The following is a 22,712-nucleotide window of genomic DNA, read 5'->3' as shown; positions in this document are numbered from 1 at the left end:
ACCCATGTCTACCTGATCCTACTCTCCCACTAGTTCTCTGTGGGACTTGGACAAGAAAGGGAGGCACAGATCCTCAAGGTAGCTAAATGCCTAATTCCCACCTATTTCAAGGTGACTTATCTAAAAAATTCTAGGAAAGATGGAAAGATAAGTACTAATAGATCTCTTTTACAATTGGCAGCTATAAAGAACAGCTATCAGAGTATCTACATGTTTTCAACAGTGAATACAGAAACCTTCTAAGTTATAATCCCTGTTTTACAGTTATGGAAGTCAAATCAAGTAGAAATGAAAAGAATCCTCAAGAGTTAATGTCTCTAGCTCTAAGTCTGCTATCCAGCAGACTGCATTGCCTCTACATATACCACACTGTCAGTACCACTGGCATATATCAATATAGATTCTATTAGAACCAGATTCAGAGCAGTGGAAATTTTAAAAGCAAATGAGTAGATCTCTTACATGAATTTACATCTAGAACAGCTCTTTGGATTTCAGCATCGTTGCTCTCAGTTTAGAGCAGCATATTCAAAATTTGACTCTACCTCCAAATTAAACTCAGTTAAATTAAATCTAAAAAATATCCATTAGACACTATCACCTTCCAGATTCAGGTAGTTGTTCTGGCAGCAGATTAAAACATTAGCAATAATAAATATTGACACAATTAATCATTCATACAGTTAAAGAAAAAGTCACTGATAAAATACAAAATACATACTATCTAAAATAACTCCAACCAGTGGTTCATACTCTTCATTTAAAATCTCCCAAAGCGCAAATGGCTCCTGAGGTGTGTCGGGAAGTATACGAAAGAGAAATGTAATGGTATAATCAGAAGGAAGACCTTCAGGATGCAAATACCTGTTAAGAGAAATAATGTCTTTTAAACTGAAACAAACTTTAAATCTGGTGATTTACTCACCAGATGTTTACTTGACACACTTTCTCACTTTCTATTACTCTGTATATTTCTTTGGAAATCAAGACTGAGAAGCAATATGAATACGTGTTTGCAAAATCTACTCAACTTGATAACTATGAAAAGAATACCTATGAAGAAAGGAGAAGTTATCTTTTCCCTTGAAATGTATAAAATTGCCCTTATTTTTATTTTTATTTTTTAAATTTGAATATCAAATTGGAGGCCAGCTTGAAGAAAAGCTGAAATTAATTATATTAAAAGCTTTTTAAAAATCATAGCCATTCACAAGACCTTTGCTATTGTCTGGTTTAAGACAATGAAAATAGAAGTTGCTTGGAAGACCAATCTCAACAGACATATCCTTTATCATTAAATCATCAGTAATGGATAGAAATTAGGACTGACAGAGACTGTTACAGGAAGCTTTATATATTGTAAGGAACGTAGTTTATACATTTCAAAGCCAATATGTAAGAAAGTGAAGTCAGAACAGATCACACATACAGATATACAATCTGTTCTCCTAGAATTTTTGCAGAAGAGAGAAGTTTATGATATAAAAGTATGTTATTTTATGGCATTTCCTAAAATTTGCTATTTAGTACTTCCAATTTAATTTAACCTTTCATTGTCAAATCCCAAAGTGGGACATTTGGACAAGTGCCTGAAATGACTGACAGTATTTTGAAAATGTTAATTAGCCTGATTCTTTAAAATTACAGTAAAGGGATCAGAAAGAAGCCTGAAGAGGTTATTTAATGAATTTCTTTTTCCCAAATATGATCCATTCCTTCTAAAGTGTTTCTGGCACATATAAGATATATAGATATGAATCATGCTGGAAAAGGAGTTAAATGTGATATATAATCAATATATTTTGCACAGTGTCTATAGATGATCAAAGGTGATGTTACACTGCACATTTCCCATAAAGAAAGAGAGAGGCAACTCAGTAGGTACAAGAACAAAGCCTTACAGTATGCCCATTGTACAAAGCAGAAATGAAAGAAAATTCAATAAGCAAGGTGAGGGAAACACAAGGTTTGGGGATACAGAGCTCAAAAAGGAGAGTAACATTAATGACATTCAATGCACGGATGAGATGACAAAAACAAGTGGTATTATTCAGACATACCTGTAGATCATCAAGAGAAAGGTGTTCTCTGAACCATGAAAGGGAGTGAAAGCCTAATGAAGCAGTAAGATTAGGCTGGAGTGGCAGCTAGAGAAGAGCATATAAATGCAGCAGATCCAATTAGAATGAAGCAGAAAGGGAAAAAGAAGTGAGAAATGCTATTCCTTGGAAATTCCAGTCCAACTAGACCCAGGAGGACACTCAACACAGAGAATGTGAAACAGCTCCAAGAAGTATAGCTCCAATTGGGACACAACAGGATAATCACACAAAAAGACTAAGATGACATCTAATATAAACCTTAAAAGTAATTTCTCATTGTTTTTCTTTCTTATTTATCTCAGCTAAAGAATACTTTTTGTTACATCTTCCAATCTTTAATCCAGCAGGGCTACTGCTTTTCTCTGGTGCCACTTAATACAAAAGTGGGGGACTGGACTGAGAGGAACCAAACACAACATACACATTGTTCATAGTAAAAATTGAGAGTTTTCATTACTTCCTCTCCAAGGAATGACTGTAAAAGTTCAATAGGAGGTTTCTTCATTGCCTTCTCCATATCTCTCCCAGGACACAGTCCTCGTGACTGAACTATGTCCTGCCTCCCAGGAAGGAACTAGATGGTGTTTCACACAGACTCATTTCAGCATAAGGAGATAAACTTCCTTAGTCATCAATGAATGGGCATAGGCTGATGCAGAAAGTGACTGACACCTAAAGCGGGTTCCCACTCTGACTCAGACTTCAAAGACATTCTGCACTCTGTGAGACCAACCTGCTTTCCAGAGGCACCTTTCACAAAGTACTACACGCTGGAATCCACCCAGACATACGCCTGCACAAAACTGCTTGATGCTAAACTGGCACAAGCCCAAAACTAGCTCATGCGGGAAACCCAAAATAGCCAGTGGGCTTACCTAGTTTTATCCCCAACTGCTAGTTTTGAATGAAACTGATTGAGGACTCAGGACATCAAACACTCTTCCTATTCATTAGTATAATGTAGATATACACTAGCATCTCTGCTATTCTGACGTGAAAATACTGGTCCCTGAAATGAATAATTGCCTGCACTGGACAACTATCTTCATGTGGTTTATGAATATTTATATGTTAATACATACTTGGTAGGCTGGGATACCAGGGCATCCTTGTGCAGTCTGTAACATGGATAAACATTAAAAGTACCAGGTTCCATTGAAACCCCTTCCACAGCTGAAAACTCCTTTTCAACCAAACCAAACATTTCCATCATTTTAAATCCTGGAAGGCATCAAAATTTACATTCTATTAATTGAAATTAATACTGCATTACAGGAAACAAAAAGAGGACAAAGCAGTTGCATCAGAAAGTTTCATATCACCATCTGTTTAACAGCTGTTAGCATAAAGGGAAGTTTATTGACCAATATTGTGAAAATCAGGTAATGAAAACAATTCCATAAATCAGGAACAAAGATGAACACAAACATACTGTACCTGCAAAATTGTTGCCATCTTTAACTACCAACGGGCAGGCTGGAAAAGAAGGAAAGACAGATTTAAGGATACAAGAGATGTCCCACTGGGTCAGAACAATGATCCTCCACTCAGCCCAATACTCTATCCCCAACAGCAGCAAAAGGAGATGCTGTTCAGAAAGGGCATGCAAATCTGGCCCCATTCTACTCCATTCAGTTGATGTTCCTCAGGATCCACAAGGGTTATAGCAAAGATGTTAAAGGGTACATCCCTGTGTGTTCCATATAATATCCTTTTATGGATCTGTTGTTTATGAGTTTGTCTAATCCTTCTATGAACCTGCCTTCACAACCTCTTGTGGCAACAATTTCACTGTCTGTTGTGTAAAATATGTGTCTTATACTGGGTTTTAACCAAGAGCTCCCTAGTTCTCTATTTGTGAGCTTCTCCAGCCTAACTCCAGCTCAAGCTCAATTACTTTAGCTGGCATTCTCTGTACCTTTTAAAGCTCCACAATAGCTTTCATGAGCAACAGAGACCAGAATTGCATACAGTCCTTAAGACGTGTGCACCCATTTTAAATAGCTGTAAATCTGGTTTATGTTTTTCTTCCAGCAGGGAAGAAAGCACACTAATCTCTTCAAGGAAAGGTGCCCTGGGAAATCAATAAGCCTAGGCACAGGATGTCAATATGACACCCCAGGATACTTGTATTCGGAGATCACTTTTAGAATACAAGCACAAGAGACCAATAAATGCTACTGTTGAGTATTCTCAACATTCAAAGTTCTCTCTACCATTGAAAGTAGACTTAATGGTCAAAATCAAAGAACTGATGGAACACAAGCAACGTATTTGTGTTTACCAGCTCTGATAACTCACAGTTCCATGATAATTCACAGTCCTATGCACAAGGACTCCCTACAATCACAAATCATTAACATCAGCTATAAACTTCCTACTTCCTGGCTTATACATAAGGAAACATATTGAGGGCACACACCTAAAAGCATGTGAATTATTCACCTCTAACCATTAGGTGTTGTTCCAGAATGTCTTTCCCTTCATTTTCATAAAGAGATTGAAGTGTGGCATTTTCACAGATTTCAGAGAGTTTGGGTGTGTTTTATGCTTTTCCTTAGGCTACAACTCTTCTACTTTCTCTGATAATACAAACATTAATGATTAGCTCTCCATTAATAAATTAATCACGATATGAATAATAATGAATGTAGCTAACTTTATTCTTACAGATGGTTAAAGTAGCCTAGAAAATAAAATATAATTAACTTTTTATGACTAAATTCTGAACGATTAACAATGTTTCAAATCTGAAATAACTTTTTGATAACCAATGGATGAATTCTGGATTTATAGCAAACAACCGTTAATTATTTTGAAGTCACAACACCTTAATTTCCTTAATCTTTTATGGAAATAATATTAGAGTTATATCATCTGCAGTAAATTATATTAAAAAGCTCAAGAATACCTTTTAATAGAAAAATAATAGTTACAAACCCCCCCGTATGTAGCAGTTATTATTTAGAAACAAGTATAAGTCAAAATGGCTAACTTGCTGAGGCAGTTTCACAAACAAAAGTGATCAGCTCATCTTCAATCTTTGCAAAGGCATCAAAGTCATCCACAAAGAAGACATGTCGTTCACTAGGCTTGCTGCCAATATTAACTAACTCTGAGTAGTCAGCATCAGCTACACCAATAGCAAAAAAGCTGAAACCTGTAAAACAAAAAAGAACACTCTTTTGAGTCATTCATTTAAAGAGTGGAAATACAATATGAACAAAACCGTATTTGCACTGGCTCCCTTCCTGATTAAATACAATGATGGAAATTTTATTATTATCCTATAACACAAAAAAAATCATGCATGTAATCTAAAATAAGGGTAATACATTCTCTGTGAGATATTTCTTTTGGCTATTTATGCTTAATCAGTTAATTAAAGTTAATGCTTAAGTGTTTTCTTGAAGACATATAAGACTACTCAGTAGTTTAAAGTTTTAGCATATGTTTAAATGCTTTTCTAATTTAATGCTATACTGTAATACACACAGAAATATCCATGTATCAAGTATATCATAAATACAAAGCACAGAAATTAATTTCCTGTAGGCCTTTTACAGATTTTTTTCTGTGCCATATATTAATCAGAGTTTTCACGCCACTGCTGCCTCATGAACATTGAAATAAATGCATTCTCATTTCATCAGCAACTTAACTGTACTCTTTTCAATATATTCTGCATGAACAGATTTTGAAATCTGAGACTGACTTAAAAAATTTATATGCAATGGAAATTGTATCCTCTATGTTTGAGGAGCAGCAAACTAGATAAAAGTTTTTCAACATTTTCTTTTCCATAAAAGATAAAGAAAAAACCTGTCTAAATCAGGCTGAATATTGTTAATGGATGTACTGTTCTTGCATGGCTCAGTCCCAAATTTACTCCAGTCAAACAATCTTGTATTTAAGTTTGAAGAAAGCTAAGGGGCATTCATCACCTTCTGCCGAGCTTTTAGCATAACAAAACTTTGACTAATATAGTATTAACAATATCTGCATGTCTTATCCAAGATTGGCATGTCTTCATGCCAGTCTCTATCTCTATCTACAGCCTAAACATACAGCATGCATAAAAGGAAATGGGAGAGAGGAAGTAATTTGGCCAAGGTGACACATCCCAGTCAGCTACTGAACCTCCATCATACGGCATCTCCTCTCAAGGTCGTTGCCAGTCTAATAGTTAATAAGACAACTGCAAGACTTACGTGACAGTTGAACGTTTTTTGTTCAGCTTAGACATAGACTCCAATTTATTCACAAATATGGGGGTTTCTTGATTGCTACTTAAAAGAAGTTATGCATGCTCTACTATTTTGTGATATGATTTTATTTATGAAGGCACTGCACTCAGTATCTAGCAATAATACATGCAGGCTGCCAATCTTGATGATTGCTTCGAGTTTCAGGAATCAGTAATATACACTGGTAACTTCATAGCTGCCAAAGTCTAAAGGCAAATAAAAAAGCACAAATGTAATTTCTTCTTAGATCTCCTCACATTAAAAGGATGATAGCTTTTTTCTTCCATCCTTCAGGTTTGTTCCATGTGGCAGACTGTGCCTTTTGGGTTTCGATACAAACCTCAGTATCAGATATTTCTACAACAACTAACCCAGTTTTTATGCTTAGACTCAAACACTGTGCAGCTGCTAAAGCTCTAAAATTGGTGGTTTAAAAAAAAAATTCCTAAAGGTAATTAGTGTAACATGAGAGCAGATCAGAATCAGTAAAAGAACATATGAAAGGATTTTCAAAGGACCTCTTGTATAGAAAACGAAACAGTTCCGTTTGCTGGTAACCACAAGACTATACTTCGTAGGTGACAGTCCAGATTCTCAGGATCATGTCCCCTAAATTCATCATGGGAGGAATTCCATTGACTACTATGTGATTTTAGCATTGCTGCCGAAATTTAAAATAATAGCATTAATCACCAAAAAAAAAATCCACAATCTAACCATATCCTAGTGATAATCTGAGTTTCTCAGTAATTGCTGCCTGTTTTCTTTAAATGTCAAAATCTTCCTGGAGCAAAAGTTACCCTTATCTCATGCCCACACTTCCATAGTTAGAATTAATGAGGAAAAGGAAAATGTGAATAGCTCTTAAAACTACACATTTTACCATCTAGCTGCATTTCTCTGGAGACTTTGTTCACATCATCCTGTGATCGCCCATCAGTAATGACAACCAAAACCTTTGGAATGCCCCTTCTCATGCCTGCGTCTCCAGTAAACAAGACTTCTCTTGCATGTTTAATGGCTTTGCCTGAAACAGAAAAAATTGACAACATACTTTCACTGTAACATAAATCCAATTTCTATTGGCTTCTCATATCATATGTTAGACATCAATAAAAAGAGAAATCTGTTGGGTCCTGAGTAGTCTGTAAATTAGTGCATTCTGTAGTTATTAAAATAGAGATTTAGAAAAGTTTAATTTTGACCATAGCCTTTGGAAATTGGATGGTTTCAGCCATCCATTTTTCAGTCCAGAAGGTGAAGATCAAGAACACGACGTGTGGGAAAGGGTATTCTGTGCAGGTTTGAGACAACAAAATCTTTCTTTACTGGATTGTAAGGCACGGTCCAGGTAACAACTGAAAGTGCCATTGTAGCATTTTCTTGAGTAAATGGAAAAGGTGTTATTTTGATACTACTGAGATTAGATGCGATGCAACAGCTGCAAGAAATTTCTGTGCAGTCTGAGAATAATAAAACATATGGTTTCCAACTAAAACAGATTTTAACCCTTTCAGCACTCATCTTTAATTTCTTCACGTCAGAGTGCTATCTTAAGGGATTAATTAAAATGTAACTACATTCAGTTAACAGACATCTTCGCCCAGCCCAGTCTTAAAACATACCACTGAGGTTTAACTGTCCTGGCTGATCACCATTCAGACCCTCCACTCTGTCTGCTCTTTTCTACACGCTCTGCAAGCTCCCTCCCACCTTCTCTCCCCTCTCACTTTCCCACTGCCAAGCTGATTTCATATTACTCCCCATTCCACCTTCCACAATGCCCAAAGTCATTCACTAATACCTAGCTGCCTCTCTCCATTCCTCCCTGATCCTTGACATCACTGTTGGTCAGAGGGGTGAATACCCAGCAAGAGGAGGTGAAGGGTGTAAACTGCAGATTACAAAGACTTTCTAACTTCAAAGCCCAACCTTTCATCTCCAGTGTGGAGATAGCATGTTCTCACTGGTTTTGCACTGCTATACTAAACCACTTGGCAAATGGGAAAAAAAATACTGCACAGTGAGTAGCAGGGAGAAACTCTGCATCATAATCATGACCTTTCTCACCTGTTTTTGTATTTCCTCCTTTGTAGGCTATTTGCTGAATAGCTTCAAGAAGAGTCTCTTTTGTTTTGTATGCATTCAATTTAAATTCTGTCCTGGGATCATCACTGAACTGAATTATTGCCACCTGTGCACACAGAAGATGTGTTCATTACTAAAGCACCACCCACTGTATAAGCAAAAAGTAACCAAATCAGCGCATTTAAAACAAGGATTTATCTTGTAACTTCACTTCATCCTTTAATTGAAGCCAGAGGGGTTTTTTTCTCTTCAAGAAGCTTCAGAAGACTGAACTAAATAAAGTTTAATTTTACTCTCTGCTGCCTTGCTAACCATCTAGCTTTCTGGTTTCATTTTGCAGCAAACAGGATGAGAAAAGTAATACCCACTATGGCAAAAGCACTCACAGTTGAGCCCAAAAGCAAAATCCTAGTTACAGCTCCTCACACGTGTACAGTTACTCATACATAGAACTGCAGGGACTTTACTCAGTCTCCACAAATTAATAGCTGCACATAAGTAAGTTAAGTTAGGGAGCAATACTGAAGCAAGTAATGGAAAGATGCAAGAACATATTCTGAAATATTGCCTCTCCCAAATATGATGCTACATGAGTCCAGACCCTGTATTTCAATCCTATATGCTAAACCCCTACAACTCACAAAACATATATGGAACTTCATATTCTATAAGTGGTGTCCCTGATTTAAAAGGAGCTCTTCACATGCTTAAGTTTAAGCTTGTGCATAAGTTTCTGAAGCACCATGTACAATATTCTGGGAAAATAGCTGTACAGCAAGAAGCAGTAAAAACTGAGCATGCTTCAGGGAATGGACAACTTAAAAATAATTTTCAATGCTATCCCAATCTGCGTATTATACAGATAACACTTAAAACAATAATATATTTGCTAATAATCTTTTCTGGGGCAGATTCATGCATCTCTCTAAACACATAAATAGAACAATCATTGTAAATACTGCCTTTTATTTCAAGTACTGTAGATTCTGTAGAGCACGTGATTTTAAATAAATGAACCTTTAATTTTCCTTATCAACACCAATTTTAGCTTATTTAGAAATAAACACCACAGTGTGTAGCGATACTACAAACAGTAACACAACTTAAATCTCAGAGTGATTTAGAGGAGACTGAAATGATACTTAGCCTTCACACTAGCAAAACTCGTATAATGAATTTCATCATATGGTATGTCTAAAAGACGATATTGAAAAAAAAATGGTGTCCTAAAGCAGTTTATGTTTTCAAAAGAACTGTGAAATGATGTCAATTACTTTTTGATTCATTTCACTTCTAGTGAATGCACTGGGTGCTAGTCTAAAACACCCAGCGCCTTCTGTCTCTTTACATGTTGATTACCTGCGTTCCATCAGGACCAATCTTATCCAAAGCTCCCACGGTACTATAGAGAAAGTTAATTATCTTATTGAAATTGTCATCTCCAATACTCCATGACCCATCCACCAGGAACGCTAGGTCAGCTTTGGCTGCTTTGCACACTGAGAAAGAAAAGCAAATTAGAACAATGCCTCAACGCCTCATGAAATCTCATAAATCACTTAAGAAATGCAACTGTCATGAAGAGCCCTTGTTTAATGTTAGTTAATAATGCTTTAGCAAACAGACCTGCTGGCATTGACTTCAGTGCAGGTATAGAACCAGCTGCGCTCTGCAAGGGTCCGCACTGACAGATCCTATCACAGAATACACTTCAAGGTCATAATGGGTCTTTAAAATCTGGCTAAACATTTTTATTTTTATTTAGGTCGTTAAGTAAAGTCACACATGAACTTATAGAATCCCAGACTCCTAGCATGACACAGTAAGCAAGATCAGAGAGTTTCAACTGTGGAGGTTGCCAGTGGGAAACTAGTCCATTCAAAAAGTTACCCTAAGCTCTGTAGTGCCTAATGCTTGCCCCTTTAACTGCATTAGTTAGAAGCAATGCAGGTTTCCCCCATCTCATCCTATTCTAGCATGTTCTTACGCAAAATGGCCTGCAGAGCTGTGCACTTGCTCACAGAAGTTCCTCACTCTTTCATGGGAACTGGGAACCTTCAACACTCTACAGAATCCAAGTCTATTGCTTGGGGTCAGAAACAGACAGACTCAAAGCAAAGTTATGTTTTTCAACATATTCCATCTTGAAGAAAAATGTTCATCTAAATGCAGAGAATGGGACAGGAAGATATGTACCTGTATTTCTTGTTTTCTGTTGATTACTCCTTGGATTAAAAACAAAAAAACATCTGCTGCTATGCAGTTCTAAAACACACACACACACACGGTCTTTTTTCTCTGTATTTATGTATTAAATTCTCAATTACTATATGTCAGTTTGGCCCACCAACTTCAAGCTGATGGATTTGACCCTCAGTCTCCAACAATAATGCTCCCCTCACAGAAATAATTATGAGACTGTACAAAACTCTACATGTTCAAATAATAAATAGAAGGAAGTCTATATTTAAAGAGAGAAGAGACTGAACATGGCCAACACTTTTCACATTACCTAAAGTAGACATGTTTTTAAAAATCATGCTGGTTTAGAAGTTTAATTACCCTAGGATGTCTGCTTCAGTTGCAAAATATATATGGTTTAGGAGTTCTAGAAAAAGAAAATCTCGCACATATTAACCCTCCTTTCTGCAAATTTCAGCAATACATTAATGATCTCAGATTTTTGGCTTGTTGAATTTAAGCCAGCTGACTTAACAGTGTCACTGTAGAAAATACATTTTGAAATCTGATCCCCACAGGTCTAAAATAGTGTCAGAAGCAGAAAAAGATTGCAATAACACCTTAAAATTATTATAAACCCACACATGCAGCACTTACCCTCTTTTGCAGGAGGGATTGTAGGTGGTGGAGGTGGTGTTGAAGGTGTTGTTGGTGGTTGAGTTGGAAACGGTACTGAAGAATAAAAAGAAGGAATATTAAAAAATACTTCAAAGCCCAATATATCTTATCTATATTAAACACAGCATTTTCGACTCATCTCTAGATTTAAAATCCATTATCTCCAATCAACTAGTTATGCAATTGGAGAGAAACGTAGGTTGCCATGTGCATGTAATGTCCTCCTCTACTGACCACCTGAAAGAGGACAGTACTATTACAAAGCAATTAATGGCTGCATTTCAGTGTGAATGACACAGTGATACAACTGAACTACTACTAGAACTGCCCCTTTTTGGGTTTCCCCAGTGTAGTAGACCATGTGGCACCTCTGTTCTTGACCTAGTATCCATAATTCATTTTGTAAAAGGTCAGCATCCTTTTTCTTTCTGACCACAACCAGTCCTTAGTCACAGAAAATAGGTTGCTACCCACCCTGGAAAGAAGAAGATATTAGTCCTGCAAACCAAACTACAAAGAGACAGTGCAAAAGAAAGCCAGTGCCTGCACTCAGAGCAGATCACTGCCCTGATCAAGATTTTCCTGAATTCGGTGGAAGACCTTGTTATGTTTCCAGCTAGAAATGTAGTTCCGACCACAAGCCTACAGGACTGTGGCTTTGTTGACTGCAGCAACTTCTACTAAGGTTACTATATAGAGTTTTTGAAAATTGTCTCATCCTTCTGAAAACAAGCTTTGGAATGACAACCTCCCAGAAACCTAGCTGAGTATATGATCACTGATTGACAGCTTTGCTGAATGCAAAAGCTCTGTTTAGTGCCTTTCAGCAGAGTCTTGGCTGAATTCTCAGAGAACATACACATGTTGAATCCCACAACTATATCTGAGGAAAAGCTTCCACTTTTGTTCAAGGGCATTTTTTCCAATTTTTTCCAATGGAATTAGCATAAGAAGCCACAGGTTACAGAACATCATTCCTTCAAGTAAGACTACACTTCTTATTTGCTATAATATATAAGTTACATTTATAGACAATGGATAGAATTAGATACAACTTCAGAAAAGGCAGCTGTCTTTGGGAAAGATTAGTGCAAACAGGATTCATTACAAGCCTCATGTCCACATCCAAGCTGACTCCCACTGCAACTGATGTGGGTTTTCCCACTGGCTTCAACAAAAGAAAGGGCCAAGACTCTGAAACACCTACAAGAAACTAATGCCCAAGACCTCCATGGCCACAGACCGACTAGGACCAGACCCATGTAGAAAGGGCCACAACTGCAGTAAGGTGACTTGAAAAGCTGCTCTCTAAGCACCAGAAAGGTACAGGTCACTCTGAAGAGTGTTTTCTTCTGAGGTGACACAATAATTTGTCTGCATCACAAACCATCTTTCTCAAATGGACATGTAAGCCAAAGTGTGTTCTTCCTTATGTTTCCTAATTCCCTGAATTGCAGAGCACACAAAATGCATTCCTCCAAAAAGCAGGAGAAGCTTGGCTTGTTCCTTACTGCTCTGAGAATGAGCCCTGGACAACTGAGAAGTGGAGTCATGCATCTGTGCAAGTTTTTCCTATGTGAAACCATAAGTGTGGGAGGGTTCACCTGAAGAGGAAAATTATAAACATTATCTACCCTGAGAGAAGGGTAACAGCATTGTGGTGTATAGTAATATAGTATGACAAGAAGGGTATCACCAAGATTGAAAATGGGCTCAAAAAAATAAAGATAATGTTAAAATATTCACTCTGTTCATCCTGTATTTTGTTTTGCAGTATTTTGAACTGATGAGAGCGAATCTTGCCTTCATAAAGAGCTGTGAGGGGGTTTGTTTGCCTGTCTTGTGTTATTGAGAATAATAATAAAAAGGTTTGTTTCTTTGTTTTAAAATACATAAGTAGATTGGGTATCAAGGTCCCATTTAACTGTAAATTACTCAGACACTGGTAAAATTTTACTAAATAACAAGAGCTGCAGGATGCAAAACTTTCTCTGTTTTTCTGTTTGCTTCATTTTTCTGGATTTTTTTTTTTTTCCCTCAAAGTCACAGATTTTCAGAGTATCCCTAGTGGGACTTCTTATGAAGAAAGCTAAACCATCCTCCCTGTTTCCTTCTCATCAAGTTCAATACAGTTGGTGAATGTGACTTCACAACTAATACACAGCAGTGGTGTAAGCATTTCTGTGGAGGACTAACAATGTAGTTGAAAAATTAAAAACTCAGCTAAAGGAAACTGTGTAGGAATAGCACATCTGTGGGCAAAGGTCAAAACATGAGAAGCAATCAAGCATTATTGCTGCTGGCTGAACTCAGATCTATTTTACTCACATGTTGTCTCCATGATGCTTACAGCAGGGCCCTCTATCTCCTGAAGCTGTGTATGAACACTGATTTTATATTCAGTTCCAGGCATCAGCTCAAAGAAACAATGTCTAGGCGTCCCTCCACCAAGATTTACTTCTCGCTTTTTCCCATCTGGAATTATAAAAGAAACCATTAAAACATTTCTTTACTGTTTTATTGAATAATGTAATTTAAGTCTGAAATAAGAAGGGGACATGACAGCAGATGAAGGGCAAATGGTTGACATAAATTAATAAACTACATGCTGCCTTATTTCTGGAAATTCACCTCTGTGCAGAGGTGTCTGTAACATTTCATCCTTCATATTAAGTAGGAGCTGAGGAATGTGTAAGACATCTGCAGGAAAAAAGATTAATTTCACCCCATGCACTGAAGTTAATAAAAATCACTAACACTGTCATCAATGGGCTTTGGATCTGGTCCTAAATTATCAGAGTCTAATGAGGAATTGTTGCATTATGTAATTCTACGGCATCTTTGTCTATGCCTGTGGTTCTCAGAGTCTGTAACGTGCTTAGTAATTGCAAGAGAGACTGAACTAGAGACTGCATTCCAGCTTCCACTGGTAACCACTTAAGTTGGTTAAGGAATAGTATTTACAGGGTTCAAAAATTAATTCTGCTAAATTCTGAATTGGAAAACATGTTGACAATAGAAAAAGCCCAGGTACTGGAAATAGCATAAAGCATATTTTAATAATAAGAAGAAAACCTTCAGCACAATTCATAATCTGTAGCAGAAAGAAGTGAAATACAAGCAACTGATCTCACATTTTACAGAGTATATACAAAAAGTGCCAAACAGTCATTCACTGCCAAGGAAAAAACACCTGAATTTTATCAGAAGGTGTTACGTTAGTATAAAAATAATTGATCACAGCCTCAACAAGACATACACCCAATCTGACAATCGAAACTTTTCATGATAGATGTTAATAAGAAGCAATTGTTCACACTTTAGCTCATTCTGCTCACATTTAGGCTCTTTTGGCTCAGTTAAAACAATTCTGGCAGTTCTATATGATGAAAGCAGAATGTTGGCTAGCTCCCAGATGAGAAGGAAATCTGTGCTGTCTTGTGCCCGCCAAGATCTCTGCTTTCTGAACAGATTGTCTGTATTCCAGGCCTTCAAATAAACCATATCACCATCCATTTGCCATTCCACAGAAAGGTCATAATTTTTTTGCAACCAAACTAGGATTATTTTCCATGATACCTTTGATAGATCCCATCAATGTTACTAACTGCATTTCTCTCAAGTTATCCAAGCTTTTAATTTGTCACCATCCAAAAGATCACTGATGTCTACTGGGGATAAGAGGGTTAGTCTGCACAAATAGTGACTTTTCCATAACCTCTTCTGGCTACACCTGAGAATCAGTGAGATGGAAGAGGCTGTAATTCACCTTCTAAACATTCAATGCTAAAAGCATCAAGGCACCATGTGTGGCTGCGTAAAAATATCTCATGCTTATCCAGATGAGTAACATTACTACTAGCTATAATTAACAATCAACGGAATGAGAACAGACAAAACTGGATGCTGTTCCAACTCTGTGAGCACGCATTCAATCAGAGCTTTCCCTGCCCTTCTACCCTCCTCTCATGTCCACCCTAATCCTACAGAGCTATCACTGATGGTTTATTTACAATATTAGATGCATTCAGTTCATCCTTTATCCATCTTTTGTCCTTCACACTAGTGAAAAACTCAGGTAATCACCTATTTTCTATGGGTAGATAAAGCTCTCCCCCATAAAAAGGACAAGTTATCAACATCTGATATAAAAGGACAGGTATGGTACTTCTACTCCTGAAACTTCAAATGTATACACAACTCTCTTCTGTCCATCCCTTCCAGTATTTCAGGAGTCAGTCTACAGCTCCAACTGCATGTAATTTCTTAACTTATGCAATTCAATTCTCTGGGTTAGGCTGTAGCTGCATATTGAATGATTTAGTAACTTACCCACAAGTGATTCTATAACTACCCTGTATGCAGTAGCATGTCTGTGAAGCTGCCACTGAGCACAGAGACTAGTCATGCGGACTTGATAGGAATCCAAATTTGTCACACCCAGGTACACTGAAAATTAAACACCAGAAAATTAGATTTACACCTCTAATAAGACATTCAGGAAAAAATGACAAAAGAATTATAGTGAAACACTTGTGCCAATTAATTTTTAAAAAATAATTTCAAAAGCTGCTTAAAAAATTATGTCCAGAAAATCCAAAACATGAAGGACAAAAAAGTGAATCTTTAGACCAAAGATTTGGAACATAAGTCAATTTAATTAAAACTAAATAATGAACACTGTTAAAAATTCAGTTACTACCAATAAGTATAAAAGTATCATTATAGCAATATTTCTGTAAAAATCTAATTTAAAATTGAGCTTTAGATATATAAAGACTGAATCATATTATATATATGGAACTAGGAAAAAAAACCCCAAACCCCACTGAATAGACTTTCCATTAAGGAGATTGATATCTACTACTAAGCAAATATGTTTGGCTGATAAATAATAACATCTGCTTTATGACCCCTGTCTTCCTAACATCCCACAGATTATTTTAAAGCCTGATATATTCTGATAGAAAAAAAAAAAAAAAAAAAAGGGACTTTAACTTCAGGAAAACAATTTACACACAACTGAGTAAGTCTTCCATATGAAAATTTATTCAGGGAGCTGCACAAAGCCATAGTTATAGCAAAAATCAGCCTGTAGAGATCTGAACAGCATGAAATCATTCTTACAGGTTTTGGCAATGCCTGTTAGGGCATCACTGAAGCCTGTTGAGTATGAAGCAAATACTTTAACGCTGTACTCTGTTCCACTGAAGAGATTTAGAATGAGAATGGTATTAATATCATCCCCTACAAAAGTCTCCAACGCAGGACCAGGAACTGCAAAAAATGAAATAAATTAGAAAATCATTTGCTCATCCATTTAATTAGCAGGTAGTTGAAACAAATCTTAAGACACATCCAAAATTACATGTGCTCCTAAAGTTACTGCTATTTTTTTGCCTTTAGTGGTTTTTTTATATCATACACAAAAACAAAGACACTATGCTTAGTCCTTGCATGGATAGAAGCCACAACACCCTTGGGAAATTCAGCAGTGGGATTCATTAGGGCAGGGCTAGACACTGGCATCTGTTAAGACCCTTTATGTTCTGCTTCAGTGACTTACTACTGCCCTAAATAGGCAGCCAAAGATCTCCCCAGTTTGATGGTATGCCAGGACCAACAGGGGGGACAGCAGATGCCAGCCAGCAATACAGTCCCTAAGGGGTTCTTACACAACAGCATCATTTAACACTGTGCAAAAATTATAATGCAAATAGAAAATAATAAAACTTTCCCAAATCAGAACCGCAAACAGCTTCTTTGTCACCTCTCTTAGTTGTTCTGGATACACGTCAGAAACCAGGCAACAGTATTGTCTTTGGTCAGTATTTTAGTCCCTTAATGGTCATACCTTTGTGTTTCACTCTTGATAGAGAACTACGCTTTTCTAAAGAAATTTGCGTGAACTTGGGTGCCTTATCTAGCTGCGATGTGCAGGTGGGCAGAGGATGCACCACAGACAAAATGAGAAATGAATAAAATGTCAAGTATTTGCGAGGTGTAGAGAGGAAGTCAAGGAAACTAAAACTTTGTATTGTGAGGGGAAGGAAGTTAAAGAATAGGAGAACGCAGAAGAGAGGAACAGGAAGACAACAAAGGTAGTCTCTGAAATAGAGTGAGTCATGGTAAAACGACATAAAAGGACAGACTGAAAGATTTGGGTTTGACCAGCCTTAACATGGGAAGTCTAAGGGGGAATCTTATTGCTGCCTACACCTACCTAATGGGAGGGGATAGAAAAGACCGAGACAGAATGTCTTCTGAGGCAAACAGGAGGACACTAAGACAAAACAGACAAAATTTGCAACATGCGAAACTTTGATTAGATATTAAGAAAGACAATTTCACCATGAGGGTAGTCAAAAACTGGAACAGATGCTTAGAGAGGTTAAGAAATCTCCATCCTTGGAGATATTACAAACTCAACTGGACAAGGTCAGCGAAACCTGTTCCAAGCTGGCCCTGTTTTGATCAGGGACTTGGACCAGATGTTCTCCAGTGATCCCTTCCAACCTGCATCATTCTGTGACTATGAAACTTTCATATTTAAAATGTGAGACACCTAAGTTAATAGCACTTTCAAGGCTGTAACTGCAACTGTTGGATTTAAGTACAAAATTCAGCAAAAGATGATTTCAAGACATTATATAGTCAAAAACAAATGGCCAAAAAAAAAAATCAGTTTAAAAACTCACTATTGATAGGTTTGTAGACAATTCTGTAACCCATTGTTGGTGATGGTGGGGCATCCCAGCTGATACGTAATCTGTTGTACCATTCATCTGAGACACGTAAATTTCTAGGAGCAGACAGGGGTACTAAAAGGAAAGCAAACTGAGCTTTTACAAGTTTATCTCATACAAGCACATGCATAAAACTCAAGACATATACAAGAAAATAGTGCAATACCCAGTACTCTCAGATTTCCAGGTAAAATTGCCAGGATGAAAGCCTTTAATCAAATTCATCCTTGCCATTAAGTCAGTGGATTAATGTTGATAAATTTAAGAAGTTATACCAAGTTATACCAAGGATTAATTATGAACTTGGAGGACAATGGCTGAAATATAAATATGGGGAGGCCTGGCAGATTGACTATATCACGCTACCACAAACCCACCAAGGAAAACACCATGTGCTTACAATGGTGGAAACAACCACCGGATGGCTGGAAACATATCCCGTGCCCCACGCCACCACCTGGAACATTATCCTGGGACTTGAAAAGCAAGTCTTATCATGAATTACAATGAATTTTCAAATTAATTCCCAAATTTGTCGCTACAGTTTTTTGAGAACTTAAGACAATTCAGAGATAATTATCTTTTATTTATATAGTTTCTTTTAATCCAAGTGCACCAAAGCTTTTATTGTATAAATTGTGCTCTTGTGAACACTTAACACTTTCAAATGGAATCAAAGGAACGATTTACAAGTGATTTAAGTGTCTGCACAAATAGCACTTCAGTTTAGGCAGAAATTATGTAAATTAGTAGAATAATTCAATAAAATTATACTATCATGAGTAGCAGTGCACAATGAGATGATTTTTTTACCAATATACAGTAGAGAGGGAACTTAAGCTACAGCTGAGTAATCTTTTGGTACTTGGTCAGAACTGTAGACATAATGCAATCACTTTTATAAAAAGTTCAGCAGCATTTCTAACGACCTTTAGGAAGTAATGATCTCACACAAAAGAAAATCTAACAGTACAATGGTTGGTTTGATACTATCCCAGCAGGCATTGTTTACTTTATTTTCTGCATTAGTTGGCTTGTCCTCGGTGAGCTATCTATCAAAGACTTACCAGCTTTTTTACTCAACAAGTTTCTGCAAACTCACAGTATTTGGATATAAAATACAATTTGCCAATTAGAAGCAACCCATTGTTTATAAATCAATGAACTGAGATTAATTAAAGCTCGAGTCATATAAGTCATGCAAAATAAGCCCACGTTTATACTAAAATATATTACTACAGCCAAGGAAAAAAAGACCAAAAGAGTAAGCCTTTCTTCATGCATATCGTGGCCAAAGACAAGCAGAAAGTTTGCACTTACGAGTTTTCCCAGGAGCTGAGACACTGACTCCTTCTCCATCAGAATAGATGGGAGTGATGGTAACTTTGTATTCTGTATCAGACAGAAGCGGCTGAAGCAGAAGAGTGTTTTGTCTCCCAGGCACCATTACCTGGATGGTCAAGAAAAAAGAAACAATCAAGCTTAATGACTAGGGCCAAAACCTTTTTACATCTTACATGATCTCTGACACCATGTTCCACTAGTATTGCTGTATAGCTTGCATTTTTACATGTTTGTGATGCTCTATGGTAAAATAAAATAATTAAATTATCCACCCTTTTAACAGATCCACAGAGTTATACCTAAGTAAAAGAAAAAGAAGAATGTGCCTATGGGATAATAGTTTTACATTAAACCTATGAGCCACTACAGCTCCATAAATGACTGGTACTATATGGATGGTTAGTGCTTAATTTTACTGTACAGACAAAATAAATCCTCTTATTGTATTTATTCTTGACATGAATATGATTGTCCAAAGCTATGCCCATCAATAAAGGTTGGTTTTTATGTTCGTTGGGGACAGAAATTCCTCCTTCCCTGGGAGGAAAGAAAATTAATTCATGAGATCAGGAAGCATGAACTGAGCAAGCAGGAATAAAACATGTTTGTCCCATCTGCATCTAGTCTGGGGACAAGGAAATGAAGGTAGCTATTTAGGAGAGGAAGTAGGAGAACATCCCACAAGTAGCAGAGGATCCCAAACTGCCACAAAACATGGAAGATCTGCAGCAGAAGTCCAACCAGGCAACCCGGTAGAAGTAGAGAAGCTGTAGAAATCCCTCTAGGCAGTTTTGGGTGTGCTAGAGCAAATGTTTCAACCTGCTGAATTAAGCCCTGCTTCTTTTAACACAGTACAAGGTTTCCCCATAAGCAGCTATTTCTGAAACTATTCAATGGATGACTGTATTTTAGCCAAAGCCTCAAAAACTAGTATCACAGTAGTGGTGGTAGAGGTGCTCAAATAAAGCCTTGCAACCTTTTAATGTGACAGTAAAATTTTAATCTCAGAAAGACTCCAAAGCCTGAACAGGAGCTACCTAGCACACGGATTGGACATGGTAAAAAAAAAAGGAAACCGTTCCTGTGTTTCCTGCACCAAACCTGTGCTCTGAAGCAATGTTGTTGGAAGCAACAGTCCCAAGGTCCAACCTCATATTTTGGATCCTCCCAGGCCCAAGTCCATTGTGTGAATCTATCACCTCAGCCAGCAACCACACATATTTGGCAAGAAGTTGAGAGACCTATAATCTCTTTAAACTCAAGGGGAAAAAGCAGAAACTGAGCCTAAAAGCGTTTTGTTGTTTCAAAGACGACTGATGCATGTGATGATGGCAGAACAAAATTTTCTGAAGCATATACTCAGATGAGAAAGCTCTCACCAGTCTTAATGCTCCAGGATACATTCAAGCTACTTCTAATTTTGGCAAGTGATATACAGAAGGAAATTAATCTAGTACACCCAGGTGTTGAGACTTGTCAAAAAAGTACTTCACTCATTGATCAAAACTGGACAAAACCAAGTAAATACATGTCCATGAAAGATTGCCATGCTAAACTCTTCCATATATATACTCAAAACACACAAACCAAGTTTCTGAAAAAAGAACAACCAACTTTTGGAGGTTTTTAGGGAGAGGGGATGCAAGCATTGAGAACTCTCTCTATTCCACATGTGCACATCAGAGATCTTCTACAGAACAATATAGGTTTTCAGCAGTGTTCAGAGAAACATTCTTGACTTTAAGGAAGAAGAAAAATTTGATCCTTCCAGTATTTACAGCACACCCAAGAACATACAGGCAATTTAGGGCTTGACCCTTCTGTATTGAAAAGTATTCTATTACATTTTCTAGTCCCTGATTTTCAGCCAATTGCATCAAGGATTAAAAAGCTTATTAATATTTTTATGGAAAGGGAGCAGTAACTGAAATTTATATCACTGAAATCAGAGCCAAAAAATTTAAGCATCCATCACAGAACTGTCATGCTATAGTATATTTAAGCCTAAATTCCACAAAACTTTTGGGTTCTGCTTAAGAAATGTACTTAAACATATAAACACTCCCCTAAAAATTGAACATCTGTGCTGTTTTATTGACATCTGTGTTGCACCTCTCAGGTGCTTGAAACCACATGATAAAATACATTCCTCCCATTTAAAAAGTGTTTCAATGTAAGTATAATCTTACATCATTCCTTATTCAGTAAAGTATTTATGCACGTGATTAATTTCAAAGATGAAGCACATGGTTAATCTGTTTGCTGAATTGTGACCAAAGATAAGAAGACTTGAGACTGTACTTAAAATTAAATAATTTGTGTAATTAGAGCCAAGATATGTAATCTTACAATTTTATCATTTTCTTTAATGAGTTTTTGACTCAACTCTAACATCCTTTGAATAGCCAGAATTTGAATACCTTTCCTACAGTTTTAATTTCCTTTTAAAATAATAGTCATTGAATACTAAAACAGAACTACATTTATATCATCCAACTGAATTTGATTAAGCTTTCCAGGGCTGAAACAATAGATCTGAGATCTGAATTTCAGAAACTTCAGGTTATTGTCAGAAGGACAGTACAATTTGTGCCATTATGCTGTGCAAGTTTGCCACTATAATATATACTATACTATCATATAGTCAAGGTAAATTCATAAAACATGTTTTCCAGTCCAAAAGGAAACCACTACATTGAAAGTTCGATTTCAGATTATAGTTGAAAGAGATGGCTAAAAAGTAATTTTCTACCAAGGCCTCATAAAAGATTAATGAAACCAAAAAGAAAAAAGACCGAATCATATTTTTCTAGGAAAGAGATACTCAATTAACCCCTTTTAATATTTTTTATTGATGTAGTCTGACATAGGGCTAAAAGTATCAGCTCCTAGCATCAAAAAGAAAATCCTGTATTTTTGATATAGCTGTTCTATGAACAGAAGTGAGTCACATGACATACACAGGAGAATGATATGGGGAATATTTTTGCATTATGAGCTATTTACTAAGAAAATAACCTCAAACGGTCCAATTTAACCTCTTAAATGTATCTATTTTGAGATATAGCTATCTTAAAATTTTATGACATGATTTTTGTGGAAACCAAGCACTGCAATACTAAGATTTCACCAATTAAAAACAAAACAAACAAAAAAAAGAAAAAAAAAAGAAAAAGCAGCACGTGGCCTCCCAGAATTCTGAAATTATCTCAAAAATTGTGAAATCTTAAAATAAATACAGCTAGGGCTTCTTTCTTTTTTTAATTATTTGCTATATGCACAAGAGTACATATAGTACTCTTCATTCTTTCAAATATTTTCCAAAA

At 36.7% G+C, this 22,712-nt stretch overlaps 1 protein-coding gene across 4 annotated transcripts in view; it reads right to left on the bottom strand.

Moving 5' to 3' along the window:
* Positions 1–22,712, bottom strand: part of COL14A1 (collagen type XIV alpha 1 chain) — a 126,433-nt gene that overhangs the window by 41,564 nt on the left and 62,157 nt on the right. For all 4 annotated transcript variants that reach the window (XM_049824484.1, XM_049824494.1, XM_049824504.1 and 1 more), the window contains exons 20-32: positions 19,363–19,492; positions 17,995–18,117; positions 16,424–16,573; positions 15,629–15,745; positions 13,625–13,771; positions 11,276–11,350; positions 9,797–9,936; positions 8,420–8,543; positions 7,233–7,376; positions 5,098–5,262; positions 3,540–3,578; positions 3,185–3,323; positions 722–864 (exon numbers count right to left, since the gene is read on the bottom strand). In XM_049824484.1, the coding sequence (XP_049680441.1) occupies positions 722–864; positions 3,185–3,323; positions 3,540–3,578; positions 5,098–5,262; positions 7,233–7,376; positions 8,420–8,543; positions 9,797–9,936; positions 11,276–11,350; positions 13,625–13,771; positions 15,629–15,745; positions 16,424–16,573; positions 17,995–18,117; positions 19,363–19,492 (1,636 nt within the window). The remainder of the gene's footprint in view (positions 1–721; positions 865–3,184; positions 3,324–3,539; positions 3,579–5,097; positions 5,263–7,232; positions 7,377–8,419; positions 8,544–9,796; positions 9,937–11,275; positions 11,351–13,624; positions 13,772–15,628; positions 15,746–16,423; positions 16,574–17,994; positions 18,118–19,362; positions 19,493–22,712) is intronic.

The sequence above is a fragment of the Accipiter gentilis genome, chromosome 2 (genome assembly GCF_929443795.1).
Source record: "Accipiter gentilis chromosome 2, bAccGen1.1, whole genome shotgun sequence".
In the NCBI taxonomy this organism is placed as follows: Eukaryota; Metazoa; Chordata; class Aves; order Accipitriformes; family Accipitridae; genus Astur; species Astur gentilis.
This window is presented reverse-complemented; position numbering and strand designations above follow the sequence as displayed.